General features: G+C 39.2%; 1 protein-coding gene across 1 annotated transcript in view; it reads left to right on the forward strand.

Moving 5' to 3' along the window:
• Nucleotides 1-19,186, forward strand: part of ALOX5 (arachidonate 5-lipoxygenase) — an 825,341-nt gene that overhangs the window by 240,545 nt on the left and 565,610 nt on the right. The window contains exon 5 of the mRNA XM_044056362.1: nt 17,757-17,863. Within this exon, the coding sequence (XP_043912297.1) occupies nt 17,757-17,863 (107 nt within the window). The remainder of the gene's footprint in view (nt 1-17,756; nt 17,864-19,186) is intronic.

Below are 19,186 nucleotides of genomic sequence, written 5' to 3' on the forward strand. Positions count from 1 at the left end.
TAGGGAAGCCAGATGTCATTGTATACACTGGAACAAATGACATGGCTGGGGAAAGAATCAGACAAGTGCAAAAGGAGTCTTTGGAACTAGGGGGAAGCCTTAGATCAATAGCTTGCACAGATGGATTCTATCAGGAGTATGCACAAGGTTCATGGGTTCATTGGCAGTTACTAGGCTAGCAGCCATAGAGACATTACAAGCTTAACCATGTTAATCCCAAGTATTCCCATTTGTTCTTTTTTGGGTATTTTGCAGAACGAATTTATGAACAAAGTGGGTCTGTGATCAACACTGGCTACCCCTATCCATGAGGGGCATGAGTGCCACCCCAGAGACAAATTTGCAGTCTCCCATCTAATTATCTAGGTTGCATTTGAATAGGGTCAATGAGGAGCTCTTTTTTACGTGAATAGGGAGTCTATTCTAGAAAAGCATCAGTCTCTGGGAAACATATCTATCTCTCCAGCAGGATCTGCTAATGTCACAAGCTAGGTTAAGATCCCTAGAGCGAGCCAGTCTTGAGCCATTTGACTTGTGGATGTGCAGCATTTCTATTAGGGCAGGGTTGGCGATTGCCCTATAGGTCAGGCACAAGTTACCTCTCAGCAGCCTATAAGATACAGTGTAAAGTGTCAGGGCTTTCAGCCTGTCCATGTAGGCTGTGGTTTGGAGTCCCTGTATTTTCTTAGTGAGAAACATCTGAGGTCTCTCCAGCTGCTACAGGTGTCTGGTGAGGTACATGCAGAAAGGTACATTATACTCTATTAGTGGTCTGATAAGGGTTGAGTACAGTGGAGATATAACATCCTTTGACCTAGGTGCTATGCCCTCACTTATGAGGTGCACTACATAGAAACTATGGAAACTTGGTGATCAAAGTTTAGATTGCTGTCAACCTATGCTCTCTCAGGTCTCACACCACAGTGTTAGAACTCAGAGGGGTGCTGTCAATATTGTAATTTGTAGGGAAATTATGTTTTGCCAAAGGAAATTATAATGCATTTTTTGTATTTAGTTTTAGACCATGGCTTTGGCACCATTCATTCATTTGTGTTAAACCTTCTTGTAATATGATGGCATATTTGGGGGAATTAATGATTGCTCCCAGTTTGTAATCATCAACGAACTTGGTGAGCCAAAGTCTATTTCCTTTTGCCTGGACATCTGAGAAATAGATGCCAAACAGTGAGCGGCCCAGCAAAGACCCCTGTGGTACTCCACTGGAGATGGGTCTACTGGTGGAGGCGGAGTCACCAGTTTTGACAGTGTGTGTTCTGTTGGTGAGCCCATTGGCTACCCATCTAGTGACGTAAGGGCTAATCCCCATCTGGGAGAGATTCCCAATGATGCCAGAGTGGGGAATTGTGTTGAAAGCCTTGGCAAGGTTGAGATAGGCTATGTGCACTGTCTTACCTTCATCCATGGCTTTGGTGACATTCTCAAAGAAGTTTGCCAGGTATAAAAAGCATGATCTACCCTTAATGAAACCAAACTGAGTTGGGCCAGTGTTTGGAGGTCACCTATGTCCTTGTTAATAAGGTCCATGTTAATTCTTTCTATGGCCTTGCAGGTGAGGCTGGTTAGATTTATGGGTCTGTAGGTCACAGTATCAATTGATGGCCCTTCTTTGTGCAGGGGGATTACTGTTGCTGTTCTCTAAGGAACATAGCTAGCTCTCAAGCTATGATTAAAAAGAACACCGAGTGGGTTGCTAGGTCTTGTTTTAGATTGTTTAGTAATCAACCTGGGATATTATCTGGTCCCACTGAGGCTGTGTTTTTGGCCTTGGTGAGTGCAGAGATGATCTGTTCTCTAGAGACACTAGGCAGAGGGCTGGTGTCAGGTATGCTTTGAGATATGGTAGATGAGGATAGGGGGGTAAAGTTTGTGCTGAATTTGTCAGCTGGCAGGTTAGTGATATTTTCCGGTGTAGTATGAGTGATCCCATCTACATCCAGTTCGGCACATAGCTAGGCATTTCCTTTTAGACTTCAGATTTAGTTAAAGAATGCCTTATGATTATCCTTGGTTAGGGATGGGACTTTAGTTTCATAATTTGCTTTAGATGACTTTACAAGATTTCTAATTTTTTTTTTGTTTAGGCTTAGGAGGGAACTCCAGACTGATATCCCTCTTTGTTTTTGACAGCAGTTTCTTCTTCTTGTTATATAATCTGTTTATACTTGAAATCCACCACAGTGGCTTGTTTTTACAGGAATACATGGTTGTGATCCTGTCAGGAACAGCAGAGTTTATACAGTTGCTTAAGTGTTTGTACAGGGCATTTGTCTACACTTCTGCATAGTGATCATTGATATCTGTGATTGCAGGTGGTATGAAGCTTTTTATGCCATCGCTTAGTAGGCTGTTGTTAGCTTTGGTGAAGTTCTTTTTATAATTTTTGTTCCTGTGAGGGTGTTAGTTTCAATAGTTACTTCAACTGTTTTGTTTTCTGATTTGTGGTCTGACCTAACCAGGGTGGTCATCACACATGGGGAAGTACGGTGATCCTCTATGTTGGTGAGTACTATGTCCAGAACATTTGACCCCCTAGTGGGGGTGCAGACTATCTGTTCCAGAGAATTTGTATTAACAAAGTCCAGGAACATCTGGGAAAGTGTGTTTTTGCTTATGTATATCCCCCAGTCTATGGAAAGATAATTAAAATCTCCTATAACTAAGGTGCTGGACTGTATGGTGAGGGATTCCAGTAAACTGAGGTAGGCAGTGTTCTTATCTTGATTCATGGTGGGAGAACTACACCTAGAAATGATGTGTTATGATACTTTCCCAGTAGTTAATTGGACATGGAGTAGTTTGAGAGAGTCATGCTGTTTGACCAGTCTTGAAGTGTATTTGGTTTTAATGAAGATGGATACACCTCCACCTTTGGTTCCTTCATGCTCATTTTGAGGTCTGAATGTGTAGAAGGCATTGTAGCCTTGCACAGTCGGGCTGCTTTCAGTGACCTTGAATCATGTCTCAGTAACTGCACAGACATCAGCATCCTCCAAGGTGAGCAGTGCTTCCAGGGAGTGCAGTTTCATATTTAAACTCCTAGCATCAAGCAGCACAACCCTGAGTTTGTCTTGATTAGATTTTGTTACATTGGAAAATTTGTTGTTTTGACATTGCCTAAAGAGGCACTATGGGGGAAGCCAGGGCCTTTGCCAGTATTTTAAAGCCCAGGATGGACAGGTGCAGACTGTGAAGATAAGTGAAGGCTGCCAGCCTAGCCAGATAGAATTTTGTAGATAATTCTGTCATTTGTAAATATTAATGTAAGCCACAGGCTTGTTCTCTTAAATGTGAAAAGACTGCATTGGATATTGAACTGCAAAAATGTAATAACAGTGCACTCTGCTGTAACAAAGCTGATAAGTCAATTCTTTCATGTCAAAACTCTGAGCAGAGATGTCTAGATAAAGGCATTCTGCCCATTGTTTTGAGGCCAGAGTTAATGGGTAGAATTTGCATGTATAATTTCTTTTATTGCTCTGGCTTCCTGACCAGCTGCAGGATCAAAAGGGGTATTAACCTCTGAGAGTCTTTTAGCCTGGGAATCAGAAAGAAATTATGTAATCTGAAATGAATCAGTGGTACTGTGTTATCAATTTAAGGACAGAAAGAATCAGAGCATTAGAGCATTTGTCTTGAGAACATCCAACATCACCATCACTGCCTGTGTCTGTATGTAAGTAGGATTTTATAACTGTGTTTTCTCTTAGAAATAGTTAGGAGTTAGGAAGATTAGACTAAGTATTTTTCTGTGATGTCAGAACTTTTCTACTGTATTATTTTAAACATTTCTCTGTGATCTTTGAACTCTTGACTAGCACTGTGTAGTAAGAAGTATTGTCTTGTGTTTTTATTATTTATTATTAAATATTTTTAAACCTTTCAATTTTGACTGTTTTGTGTAGAGATAATTTAAGCTCTAGAGTACATTATATATATATATATATATATATATATATATATATATATATATATATATATATATATATATATATCGTGATACTGCACCAAGTCACTCCAAATAAGCTTTGCTGTTCAGTCACATTTGCCATCATTTGGATAATAATATTGCACAGTAATAATTGGACATCCTTTAATAAGGGCATTTGAGTTGCTGATAAATAGCTGTGTGGTGGCAGTGATTTCTACAATATAGTCTGGGTAAAAGGGGCACAGCTGAAAAACCTGTACAAGCCTTCCCCAGGAGTGTCTGTGTGTGTATGTGTGTGTGTGTGTGTGTGTGTGTGTGTGTGTGTGTGTGTGTGTGTGTGTGTGTGTGTGTGTGTGTGTGTGTGTCAGCTACTTGGGCAGGGACAAGAAGCACTGGTTGGACAGAGAGGGTGCTGGCAGTTTTAGCTTGCCCACTGGGCTGAGATCTGGATCCTATAGCTGTGCCAGTGGGGAGTCTGATTGGGGACCTGGAGAGAAAAAGAGAAACCAGCTGCAGACTGACTGTGATCTCTGTGTGCTTTTAAGTGAAATTTGACTTTACTGTGTGTGTATTTGATAGCCTTTCCCTATATGGACGCTCCTCACTGGTGTTAGTGGTCAGGATTGAGGCTCCTTGATTGCCGGGCCAGTGCACGGGCATCACACAGACCATCTCCAGCAAAGCAGTGAGGTTTGTCTACCATATCCTCCCTGGCTGACAGATACTGGATTCCTCTGGACTGACAAGAGCAGCTGAGCCAATTGTTGAAGTCAGTCACTTTTTGTTTATATTGTGGCATCATTCTAGATGAGAGTAAGATACTACTTAGGGCTAGGGACATACCTGTTTGGGGCACATAGTCAGAGAGTTCCATCATGTCTGTCTTCATATAGGCCAGAGAGGTATGTCTTAAGTCATTCACTCCAACATGGATTATGACAGAGTCATAACAGTACTTGTGGTTGAGTGACTTGAGTGCATGCATGATTTGTCAGATCCTGGCTCCTGATAAGCAGCTGACCATGGCCTTCTCCTTGTCCAGTCTGGTGAGGGGGACATCTGTGTGTCTCACTGTGGAGTTGACTATGACCAGGACATTTGATGTGTTTTGCCTTATGGGCTTATTTATTGAGACATGGGTGTGTGTGTTGATATGTGTAGTGGTTTCTTTATGCTTAGTGGTGAGTGTAGGTGGTGTGTTTGGGAGGTCTTTGTTCTTTTGGTAGGCTTTTAGTGATTACCTCTGCGTATATAGGTTTATGTGTCATGACCTTATTTTGTGTGAGTGGTGAGGTTTGCGTGAGAGGTGAAATATGTGTGCTCACAGCCTGTTTGATGTGTAACTTGTTTTTACATCAGAGAATTGACTGCAGTTCTATAGTGTATTTGCATCTCTCACATAGGGTGTTAGTTTGCTTTAGGAATAAATGGTTGTCAGTATATATGACGTAATTGCTACATTGCCTTAAGATGCCCATATCAATCAAGCTGGCAGGAGAAATGATGTGAAACTGCCGTCCGTTGTGGTAGGACTTTTCTGAATGTGGTATTTGGGAAGCAAGTGGGTTAGCTAGACTTGGTCACAAACAGCAAAAATGAAGCAGAAATTCAATTTAAATACAGTTAAAGTGCAATGCTGGCTTAAAATATACTTATTTTTCAGTTTTTTTCAGTGAATGCCTTAGATTTCAATGCAGATGAATTCCAGATCTTCGGCTAAAATTACCAAACTTTGTGCAGTTCCAGTAAACTGAGTGCAAATCCACACAAGTGAGAGGCTTATATACAGGCAAATTTAAACAGTTTTAACACAACTACCAATGTTAAAGCCCCAGACTGAGCCTTTCTCCAACAATCCCCAACTCAGATGGGTCCTGAGCTACACACTTCTGCTACAAGGGTGCAAGGAGGCCCTCTTAATGTAAGATGGCTGGTCTAAGAGCACAGTGATACTAAACAGTCTAGATTCAGCATGTGTGAATATAGCCTATGCTATTTAAGGCAAGGAGACAGTTTCTAGATGGGAAGGAATAAGGGAGAGACACTTAAAGGCCAAAGCGAGAGTGTTTAGTAGTATACTGTTAGATAACCTCCAGTGGTGCCACTCTCTGCACAAACTGGCAGCTCTTCGAGCAGCTGTGAATAGTGGGAGACTATGGAGAGCATTTCCTATACAGGATTTTAAACTGGAGAGGTTTACTTATATTCAAACATGGGGAACCACCCGACGGTTTTGAAAGATGAAAGAATTGTATAAAGTTAAACTCTCAGGCCAATCAGATTAAAAACACAATAAGGTATTGACCAGTAGTTCCCACCTTGGTTGGGTTAAATTTAGGACAGTTTGGACACAACGGGAACAGGAGAAGACCTCTATTTAAGAGTAAGAATAAACAGCTGAGATGAGTAAAGAAGAAAGAGTAGAAATACTGTGGGTCACAGTGGAATTAGAAATGGCAACAAAATCTACACAGGTACCACATAACAAATACCTTTTCATGGTAAGAGAATGGTAAGAGAATGATGAAGTTTTATTAGTATGGTAAAGGAGGTTGTGCAGGTAAAAACTGGAACATCCCAAGATATTAACTCCAAAGACCGAGATAGTTGTCAAAGCTCTACATTGGGTGAGACGCAGACAGCTAACTCTATAACATGATCAAGAAAGAGCAGCCTAGGGAGCTGCTGAGGCAGGGACCAGGTGATATGCTGACTGGTGGCACTTACCAGTCCTCTAGTTAATAAGATGGTATTATTAAACAGGCATTCGGCTTAAACTGCTGATATCTGGAAAACATTCATTGAAAAATGCATGATCTCTTGAAAGACTGACTCATGTCAAGAAGAAAGCATAAAATTCATCATCAGCTGAGCAGGACAAGCAAGGGAGAACTGCGGTTTAATTGATGACTGGACTGGAAGCAGTTACTTGACAAGTGAGAATACGGCTAACGAGCTAAGTAACATGGCATCAGATTGTGGAAGTAATCAACTACAGAATTATAAAAAATCAGTATAAATCTCTTGGATTATATGCAAAGATCAAACAAAAGGATAAAAGAAATGGAAACTTCAATTCCAGTTCATTATGACCAGCTGGCTGTAATGGATGTGGACGTTTAAGATGTTAAAAACGTGTAGTTGCAGCAGGATAAAAGCTGACATTGCTGGAAGCCTGAATAACCCTCCCAATAATATATATATATTTACTCTAATAATTCCATCCCTGGGCCCATGATTAACCATTATGGATACTTTATTTTTAGTTCCTTGCAGCAATAATAATATAATGTCATCTCTACCATAATTGCAGTATACAGACTTTTATTTTATATATCTAGTTGTTTGATTTCTAAAGTATTTTGATTTATTGCAACAAGGTTGTGACTGAAAATAGATACATGTAGCTGACTCCACCTGCCTAAACAAAATAAACAGGTAATTCTATAAACAGTAATATGATAAGCAAAGCATTTGACTAAGCATTAAAAGACAGAGGTGTATTAACAAGTCTCCGTATCAGAAGGATGACACCAAATCCTGGGATTCCTAACACTTTGATTGATAAACTGTGATTCAAAGTCATCAAATTTAGAAACTTATAGTTACATCTTTAAAGCATTTTTATGGAGGCTTTGCCTTCCCACACCACTGCTACTTATATAGACTTAACTGTGAGATCACTACCTTTGAGTGGGGAGGGGGAATCTGATATACAACAATCTGGGATTTAAGAGTATTTCCCCTCACAGTTACATGTTCAGTTTTGGTATTCTGAGCAATGAAATTACAGACATTGGAATTACAACTGAAAAACATCAACACAGATTTTATGGTGCTAACTTAATAGCTTCAAAAGTTTTAAAGATGCACTTAAAGAGCATCTCTTTACGGATCTTCTTCAGTAGACCGACTTCCATAACACTGAACCACATATAATTGAGATGACAACACCGAAAGTTCTTTTTAACAAACATTCTGAACATCGTAATTTTAAACCAGGAAAACAATCAGGTGACCAACACAACTGTGACGATTGGGGAGAGACAGACGAAGGCTGCCAGCCTAGTCAAATAGAATTTAATATATAATTCTATCAACTGTATAAATAAATGTAAAATACAGGCTTGTGTTTTTAAATGTAAGAAAACAGTGTGAAATGTGGAACTGCAAAATATGTGACATCATTGCACTCTACTGGCCCAGTGAAGCATGTTGTATCCTTTCATGTTAGAATTCGGCCCCTGGGTGGCTAGATGAAGATTTCATGCCCATTGTTTTACGGCTAAATTTTATAACTAGAATTTAGATATGGAATGTGCTTTATTGCTTTGGTTTCTGCTAGCATGTATATGTGAAATGTCTTCTATTGTTGTAAAGTTATGAGCAGGTGTTAGATTGCTAAATAATGCAGTTTGTGGCCTGAGATCTCAGACCATGTGTTAAGATGATGCAATATGAATACTGGGAAAATCTAAGTGTCAAAAATTATGTAATTTTGGGAGGGTCTTAGAGACATGTTTGTTAGTAATGTTTAAATACTATTTGTCACAAGAGACCTGAAAAGCATTTTGACTTTGGACATCTAACTTACCAGCACTGCCTATGCTCTTTATGTATGTAAGTAGGATTGTAGCATCGTGTTTTCTCTAAGATTAGCTAAAGATTAGAAAGTTAGATTAAGTATTTTTCTGTGTAAATCAGACCTGTCCTTCTGTATTATTTTAAGTTTCTGTGTGATCTGTGAACTCTTAGATATCTCTGTGGTGTAGTAGTTTTGTGTTGTGTTTTAATTATTTATTATTAAATATTTTTAAAACCTTCTACCTGTGAATGGTTTGTGTAGAGATATGCTTTAGAGTACATTATATATTTATAGAGTTTACTGTCTAAGCCCTTACAATAAGCCTTAGACTGAATAGTCACATTACCATTGGATATTAATATTGCACAGTAATAATTGGACACCCTTTTAAGGGCCTTTTAGTAGCTGATATTATTTGGGTGGTGGCAGTAATTACTACCGTACAGTCTGGGTAAAGGGGCACAGTTGGAGAATCTGTGTCAGCCTTTCCCAGGAGTGTCTGTGAAGTTGTATAAATACTTATCTCAAAGTGTGTGTGTGTGTTGTGTCAGCTACTTGGCAGGGATAGAAAGCACTGGTTGGACAGAGAGGGTACTGGATGTTTTAGCTTGCCCATTTAGGCTGAGACCTGGACCCTATAGCTGTGCCAGTGGGGAGTCTTATTGGTAACCTGGTGAGTAAGGGAGCAACCAGCCCCTGACTGACTGTGATCTCTGTGTGCACTTAAGGGAAATTGTACTTTACTGTGTGTATCAGTTATCCTTTCCTCTTCTATGAGATGACCTCCCTGGTGTTAATGGTGAGGATTGAGGCTCCTTGATTGTTGGGCCAGGGCACGGTCGTCACAACAACATCTAAAACAAACCACAGCAAATTAAACACACCCAAGTGGGGGGGGGCTTCATCCCCCACCCCATAAACTAAATATACCAACTCTGAGATAGCACTACAGTGTGGAACAGGGCAAAGTTCACCATGTTGACCAACTGACCTTTTTCCCCATTTTTAAATTACGATGTTCTGAATGTTCATTAAAGTGAACGTTCAGTGTTGTCTAGATTATATGTGGTTCGGTGTTATGGCAAGTCGGTCTACTGAAATAGACCCTTCTTTATAGAATCTGCCTAAAACTGCTACTACAACAATGAATGGGTAACTTACCACCCCATATCAGTGCTAATAGAATATATTTAAGAAACCTTTTTCAGCCTCATAATTTGGTATTTTGTACATGTATATTTCATGTATGATTATGATTATAAAAGTAAAAATAAGGCACCAAAGTTACACACTAAACTATCCACAGTTACGTTTATTAAAAGTAACTGTGGATAGTTTAGTGTGTAACTTTGGTGCCTTATTTTTACTTTTATTGCTGTATTCTTGGCACCTCAGTGTACCTGCAGCCGGTTCAGTTTGTACACATGATTATGATTATGTAAGATTACACTATATTTTTATGCAAATGTTGGCTTGGTGGCTTGTGCTAGTTTCTTTGCACTCTGACTGGATTTTCTTAGGTTACCATTAGAAATATTGGGACCAAATAGAGCAAGTTCTGAATCACCGAGACTGAATGTCTGAAAAAAATTGACTTGCATATATTTAGACCGAGATGGCTTTTTCTCAGACTATTCCCTTTTCTCTGAGGTATGATGATCTTGGATTTGGTATATATAAGCTCAGGTATCTGGGAAATTTGCCTCCCTGCAAAAAAGAAGTTTAAAGGAAAAGAGTGATCTTCAAGATTCACTCTTCTTCTGGGTTCTCAGTCTTTGTTTTTCCGACTTGTTGGCACTCGACATTTTGAGTGCTGAGATTTCAATAGGGAGCCTTTTCTTAATCTTATCCTCTCTGCATTGAATGTATCATTATATATTGAATTCTACCATTTATTCATTGTGTATATGGTATTGATGATTAGTAAGCTCCTAATGTAGTTTCTACTCTTTCAGCTTGGGTTGTGGCTGAAAAGGGTTAGGTAGACTACCCACATACCTGGTGAACAAATAGTAATAAGTAAATAATAATTGAAAATGTGAAAGATAATTGGACAGGACCAATCAGCAATGCAGTCTGTTTGATATACCAGTTGTAAATCAGGCATTTCCAACAGAAATATCAGTAGCAACACTGATCATGGCTCACAGCGACTACTAAAATTGAGAAAATGATGGCCACCATTTTCAACATTGCTAAAACAGTTAACACATAAAGCAATGTTATCTACTGTATCACACGTATGGCTAAATGACACATACAAGATATTGTAACATGGAAATATAATCAGATTAAACTTTAGTAAAAAATCATTGTTTTATTTGAACAGTACTGGGTTTTGGACTTCTTTTATTTAATAAACATTTAGCAGGCGATTATTTATTATTACCAGGTTTCTTTGCCTGCTTCAACTTTGGTCTGAAACATAGTTTAAATTTAATGTAAAAGCTTGTTAAAATGCATTTGGGAATCAAAAATCCATGAAAATGTTATACATTTGGAGAGAGAAGAGATAGGAACTATGAAAGTGGAATGAGGTCTTTAATAATCGTGTCAGATGATCCAAATGCAATTAAGAAATATGAGATGTCAGCAAGGAATGTCAATTTAATTTTCATAAAACATTGTATAATCATAAAGGTGGGAGAAAAAGTCAGCCTTTTTGTAAAGAGGTTCAGTTTCTTTCTGTAATACTAATGACCCAACTTCAGAACTGATAAGATTTCTGGAGAGCCAGGCGGATGTGGCTATAAGTGAGTGTGTCTAGTGACTTTCCTTCCATGGGATGGTGGGGGTGTGGTCTGCTTTCATTCATACATCAGTTCCTAGCAGTCTCTGTATCTTAAACTGATGTGCATTGTGAGGAGTCAAACTAAAAAGATTGTCTAGAATCTTAGCATCTCTGCATTCTCTAGCACAGGGGCAATAGACAGAAATAGAGTCAGTGTATGTTTATTGGATCGGGCCGTATTGCATTTTCATCTTCTGCATAACATGAGATCCTCTTGCAGGTCTTATCTAGACCTCATCCAGTGCAGGACACTTACCAGTAGTGACCATAAAGGCCACATTCTTCTGAAATGGAATTCTTTGTTGTAAGCAAAATACCAGGGGTTGCATAATGAGATGCAGATCTATAAGGAGATTCCTGTTGCTGAAATATTTAGCCAAGCAGAATTCTCCAAATTAATATGGGCATCCATTCAAACAAATGAGTTATGGAAACCTGGAGTATTTTTTCATATGATCAGCCAACCTGCAGCTAATATTTTTAAAGTTTATTGAGTTTGACTCAGTTTCTTTGTTACTCTGGATATAACATTCACAAGTGTTAACAACTTGTGCCCTTTTCTCCACCTTAACTCAATACCACCCAAACAGACCACTTAGATCACAAAATGAAACCTTGCTACTCATCCAAAAACCTGTACTCCCTGCCGGACAAGCACTCTATTTTTTTCTGCATTGCCAAACTCTGGAACTCACTCCCTACATCACTCAGAGCCACCAGTAACACCAGATCCTTCAAAGATGGCCTCCATTCACATCTAGTTACCCAGTGGCAATGCTCCTGCTCCAAACCTCACATTACCTGACCCCTTCCAAACTGCTCTATTAGCAAAACTGTAACCATACTCTGTATAACTGTTTATCCACTGCTATGACTGCCAGACTGTTATGGTACTCAAAATACAGCTATTCATAGTCTGTAATGACTGCTATAACTTCAAAAATACACAATGCCTGCATTTTTCTTAATTTGCTTTATACCCTCAATCTGTTACCTAACTGTATGTCTGAACCTGTTGCAAAGAACAATACGTTCTGTTTATTTGTTGTTAAGAAAAAGATTTTTCTGATTATTTGTTAATAAATGTCTATTTGGAGCTTTTCTCCCCAGGCCTCCACTGAAAATGGGCTCACTCCAGCCCAGAGGACACTCCTGGTAAACAAATGTAAAATAAATAAAAATAATAAATTACAGCCACTCTGTAATAAGAAGACTGTTTTTTTCTCTTTCTTATCTTTCCCTGAACTGCATGAGCTACGGAATATGAATATATGCATATGTGTGTGTGTGTTCGTGTGTGTGTGTGTGTGTGTGTGTGTGTGTGTGTGTGTGTGTGTGTGTGTGTGTGTGTGTGTGTGTGTGTGTGTGTGTGTGTGTGTGTGTGTGTGTGTGTGTGTGTGTGTACGTGTGTGTATGTGTATATGTGCACATACAGTATAATCTTACAGTCTCCATTGCTTCCACTATTTTGTATAGATACACACTAGCTGCCAATGCCATCAGCTCTCCAACACATGAAACATGTATCTTTATGTATACATATACAGACATACACGCATGCACAGGCACACAGTCTCACTCTTTCTGCTTTAAGAACACCATTTACTGGCTCATGGGTAATCCTTTGTTATAATTACTTTAGCCCTCAGTTCCTACCGGTTATGTGACGGTTGAATTTTGGTGTGTTTGTGTGTGTGTGTGTGTGTGTGTGTGTGTGTGTGTGTGTGTGTTGTACATATGTACCTTTGCATGTCTGTTCCTACATGTAACTTTATTATATGGTTTATATAAGAATGTCCTAATTTTCTGTTGTATTTGTTCTGTGCCAACATAACCAAATCACATAGAGCCATATTTTACACTATCAAGTAGCTAGCCCTGCCACAGTGTGCAGTCTGTGATCCGTGTTCTCCTATATTGAGGATACTGTGTGCCACAGTACAGGCCAAAAGCAGTTGGTCTATACAACTCTTCCCACTACAGGACACTATGTAGAGTCTTTGCTGCTGCCCACAACTCCATTCATTTTGAGTTTGAGATGGAAACACTCCACATGTTTTTCGGATGTGGGAAGAGCCCCCAGAGATACAGGGAGAACATGCAAACTCCAAACAGACATTGGACAGTGGTCAGGATCAAACCTTGTATCGGATGGGAAGCAAAACCTTGAGCATTATGCGAATTGGTCAATAGTCAACTGGCCTTCCATGACTGTGATTGATAAAAGGATATGCAAATTCAGATCAGGTTGCGACATAACCAGCATATTTGCAGTGAGACAAATAGTTGAGAAGAAGCTAGAGATGAGGAAAGAGTCCAACTTGGCACTCCTAGACTTGGAGAAAGCATATGACAAGGTCCCAAGAAAAACGATTTAGGCAGTACTGCAGTGGTTCAAAGTCCTGGAAATATTGATAGACTTAGTGCAGGTTATGTACAAGGACCCAGTCACTCAAATGCGAACAGTGTTCGATCTCACAGAGGGATTCTTAACTGAGCAGCCAAATGATGCAGATTGTGCATTTGTGATTGATTTTACCCACTGTTCTGTTGTTCCGCACTGAACAGTGGTAGCCCCACTTTGCAATTTTTGACTGTCTCGCATATCCCAGTTACAGCCAATCAACATTGTGATATATGAGCTAATCAAGTATCTACTCTTGAGGTAAAGGGAGCCAGTCTGGAGTCAGATAATGCAGCCTGAGACAATCACGTGTTGCTGCTCATTTTTATTTCTTCATTATCGCCTACAGATGGTTTGGGGGGGGCTTTAGGACAGTAAAAAAAAAAAAACGTTTGTGTCTGTATATGATTGTCAGCAGTCCCTGATTTTCCACATACTTTTGTCCCTAAAAAAAGTTTGATTTTATTCTGTTACTTTGGAAAGGATTGCACTTAGACATTAGACGGTAATGCCATTATGTCTTTTGCAACTAAATTAAATGTTGGTAATCTTTTTACTTGGCTATTAATGGGCACTAACGTTCACTAGATCTAGTTTGTGTTGGTGTTTCTGCTGGGTTTCTGTTGCTGTACCAGTTACCGTTGTGCTACTCTTCTTGCAGGTGGTAGTTAGGGACTGAAAGGATTTGTTTTATTTATGTTTGTTTCTTTTATTTCATTTATTTATGTGTTTAGTTTTGCAGAAAGACAGTGTATAATTGGGAAAAGGCAAGTCTTTTTTTAACATCCATTTAGCAGATTTTTCAGGGAATTCCCTGATTTTGACTCAAATTTTAGCTCTGGCCTTCTTAATTCTTCCTAAAACTGGTGACTTTTGGAGAGAAGATGAATTACACTTTATAAATAATGACAGTAATTAGAGTTGTAGACTTCTATTACCTCAGGAAATGTATTTTAATTCACATTTTCTTATTCTGGCAATGTTTCAAGTTAATAGTAATAATATTATAAAATTGTCCCTGATTATTTTTGAATTTGCCACTGATTCTGTTGAAATTTGTACCCCCTTTTTGTTGAGAGATATGCAAAGATATGCTGTAAGTGAATCAGGCTTTTTCAGATTTGACTGTATGTAAGTATGCCCTGTGTGTGTGTGTGTGTGTGTGTGTGTGTGTGTGTGTGCGTGTGTGTGTGTGTGTGCGTGGGTATATGTGTGTGTGTGTGTGGGCGTATGAGTGTGTGTGTGGAGGTATATGTGCGTGGGTGTGTGTGTGTTTGTGTGGGTATATGTGTGTGTGTGCGTGCGTGTGTGTGTGTGCATGTGTGTGTGTGTGTGTGTGTGTGTGTGTGTGTGTGTGTGCGTGCACCTAATGACAGACCTGACTTGTCAGGGGCAGTGTATGCATGAAACAAATCTATGCACCTTGCTATAGACATTGTTAGAGGCAATGTGAGTGTGTTTGTGTGGGTTAGAAAAACAGGTGCTGAAGAGCATGTTTTTTTTAAATAATTGCACTTGAATGCCGTTATGTAACAATTTTCTACTGACTTTATTTTATTTATTTACATGTGTTTTACTGAATTTTACAAATGTATGGTATTCCCTAACTTAATACTTCTGACAGAAAGTCCACTTCAGTCAGGCTCCATGGAAATGCATTTTTGCACAGTGCAACAATAAGATGTTCCACATTTTGACTGTTTATCACACATTGCTAGTGTCTGTGTTCCACACTGACCTCTTAAGAGGTTGAGACCAGTGGTTCCCAGTGGGAAAAAGTTTGCACCAGGTTTCAGCTCTGAGCCCACTGCTGTTCATACTGGTGATGGACTATATTAGCAAACAGGTTGAGGGGACAGGTCAACAAATTGCTGTATGCAAATGATGTGGCAGTACAGGCAGACTCTGAGCAAGAACTTCAGCAAAGAATAGAGGAATGGAATGCAAAACTGAGGCACATGGGATGAAACTAATCACTCATAAGACAGTGGTAATGGCAGCAAATTGGGGAAATCAGAAGGAGCTGAGAATTTAGATGGAAGGGAAGATAGTGGAACAGGTTAACAGCTTCAGATATCTAGGAGGGGTGGTTGAGGAGAAGGGAAGTCTGAATTAATAGGTCAAAGCTAGAATCAAAGGGGCTGCAGCCAACTGGCATAGAGTATCAGGTGTAGTCTATGACAGAAGAATGCCAAAGAAGCTGAAAAGTAAGGTGTACAAGACAGTGGTGCGACCATTACTACTGTATGGTACAGAAACCTGGGCAGTAAAGGCAGAGCAGATGAGAAAGCTAGAGCTGATGGAAAAGATGTGCCTGAGAAGGGTGGTAGGATGCACACTGTGGGACAGATGAAGAAATGAGAACATGAGAGCAGAAGCCAAAGTAGCATTAGTTGCAGAAAAGATCAAAGAGAACAGATTATGGTGATTTGGGCACACGTAGAAAAGCAGAAGACAATCCGGTGAAGAAGATTTGGGACAGACAGAAAGAAGGTAAGAGGAAATGAGGGCATCCAGCAAAGAGTGTGAGAGAACATCTGCGACAGTCAGGCATGAGTGTCAAAGAAGGCAGAAGTGTGGCATTGAATGAAGAGAGATGGCAACAGTTAACATGACACCCTGACCCCATGTAGAAAATGGGAAAAAGGGGGTTGATGATGATTTTTCTGTCGCATTCAGGACCTGTCAGACTATTTTGGTATATTTATTTCTTTTACTGAGATGGAACATTCAGATAGCTCCAAAGCAGCATGTTAAAGGAGAAAAACAAATGATGTGTTGGTGACAGACATTGTATGGATATTGCTTGTATAATTCACCATTAATTTAAAAACCAAATAAAGGTAGTTGATATTTGACAGGCCCAACAGTGGCAGTGTTTATTGCCTAATGGTGTCATACAGTGAGCTCCTATACAGTTCCCTGAATCCCACCTTCATGAGGAATCCACTTGCTGAGATTAATTCCCTGATGTTGAATTTACTGATTGTTGTTTTCTGTAAGAAATTACTGCTGGCACAGTTTCTATGTGGGTGCTGGCAATGAGTCCTTTGTTTTGAGAGATTTTTGCCTTCTTCATTTTTGATTGACTGTGGCATTGGTATATATAAGTTTGGGTGTGGGGGGGGGGTTGCCCCATGCAAAAAAAAAAAAAACAAAACTTAAAACTCTTGTTTTTAATTTTATTGAATCACAACCACTTTCAGCAATTCATAAGAAAAACCATACCCTGTTATACAAAAACCTGCATGTGATGGTTCCCATTTAAAGTCTGGGGAGGGTAACTGTGCTCCTTACAACATAGAACATTTAAGTGTAGCCAGGTAAAATACATAGTTCAAAATTATAGTATCTCTGAGAATTCCTCCTCCTTCTCTGATGTACAGCAATCTCAAAGTTAGTATATAAAAGTAGCAATGGTATGTGGAGAGCAGCCTCTCATGTTAGGGGTGCAGGAGACTTGCTCAGAAATGCTTTTAATGTGTAACACTGCATTGCAGTTTAATGTTATTTAGTAGTAACTGCATATGCATTTTCAAAATTGCAGTACTTGTATTATGCGTAACCATATGAAATGTTCGGACCCAGTGGAGCAAGTCCTGAAATACAGAGACTTAAGACCGAAAGATTGAATTTACTTGTACTAAGTCCAATATGCCTTTTCTCAGAATATTCCCTTTTTCCTAAGGTATGGTGATCTTGGAGCTGGTATATATACATTTGGGGGATGTGGGGGTACGGTGGGTTGCCCCCTGCACAAAGAAGTTTTAAGGAGAAGAGTGATTTTCAAAATTCTCTCTTCTCCTTTGTTTTCGTTCTTTTTTTCTGGCTTGTTGGCACTTGGAATTTCGAGTGCTGACATTTTAATATGGAGCCATATTATGAAGTCCCCATCTTACAGTGGGTTGGTATTCATGATGTTTACCTTAAATTTAGAAGCATAAGGCAGACAATTAGTGTACAGCATAAGCAGAAATATATAGATACAATTTTTTTTAATCTTAACCTTATATTTCTTTTTTATTAGGATGGAGAACCTTTATGTTAATCGGTTCATGCACATGTTTCAGTCTTCCTGGAGTGATTTTGCAGATTTTGAAAAGATCTTTGTGAGGATTAGTAATACAATTTCAGGTGAGTCAAAATATCAATATTTATTTGACATTTACATACACTTTTTGTCCATATCCTGATAACATTATTTAAAAACTGTAGACAAATACAAACGTTTTATTTTTGTCTTAACGATATTCACAAGAGTACATAAAAATTTCAGAGTACTGCAGACATTACAGTCTTGCCTACATGTGCTGATCTGTCTTTTCTATTACAACATCAGTGACTGTGGAAATGTATTGATGTCAGCTGATTGTGGCATTACCATTTTTTTACACAAATTCTCTGCTCACCTAGTATGCTATCATATGCCATGACTCTTCAGTAACGTGCATTATCCATTATGTGGTGTTCCTTTCTGTAGTCAAATATATCTTCATCATTTTCCAAAATTATTTTATGAGAATGGATTCTAATATTTATAAAAGACATGACCTTCTATCTGTAATCTTCAGCTCTGTTTGTGCTTAGACTTATGATGTTCTTTCCTAGATCTTCATCTGTTTTATGTTCGGCTGATCTCATTTGTTCCTAGAATGAATCATTTGATGTAACTGTTCTTGTGCTTATTTCTTTATATTTTTTAAGTTGGGAAACATTGCCACTATCCTAAGATTATATGTGATGCAAGAGTATATAAAAGTATCTGACACAAAGATTTTCATTAGATCTGTCCTGTAGCTGAGAAGTTAGATTTGAAATCCTTGCCAGAGTTTAACTTAAAATGTGGTTATATGCAGCTCCTCCACACTGAGAAAAGGGATGTCAGGAATAAAAGCAATAGAAAAATAAAACTAAGATGAAATAAATGAATGTAGAAGTGGAAACAGTGAAGATGAGGGGGATATGTGCTGACCGAGAATCAAACACTTGATAAACGGAAGGATGGAATATGGATTGTCATACAGCTGGAGCTGGAGTGGTGCTAATGGTAGTGGCATGGTGACAGAATATCAGTAGTGTACAGATTATAGATATGGAAGAGTACTGCAAACCATCACAGCCCAGTTAGCCAGGTTGCACTTAAAAAGGGGTAAAGAGGTACTCTGCTTGATGTGGAGAGGGAGTCTATTCCATAGATGGGGGAGTCTCTGGGATACAAATCTGTCCCGCCAACAAATCATATTGATGTCACACACCAGGTTGAGGCCGCATGTGTGGGTTATTCGAGTGGAGCTTGACTTGCGGATATGCAGCAGTCCCATCAAGGCGGGGTCCGAGATCACCTTGTATGCCAGACAGAGGTCACCTCTGAGGAGTCTGTTTGAAACAGAGTAGAGGGATAAGGCTTTTAGCCTATCTGTGTAGGGTAGATTTTTGAGACCCTGGATTTTCCTGATG

Source organism: Protopterus annectens, chromosome 14.part0 (assembly GCF_019279795.1).
Source record: "Protopterus annectens isolate FY-2018-M chromosome 14.part0, PAN1.0, whole genome shotgun sequence".
Taxonomy (NCBI): Eukaryota; Metazoa; Chordata; order Ceratodontiformes; family Protopteridae; genus Protopterus; species Protopterus annectens.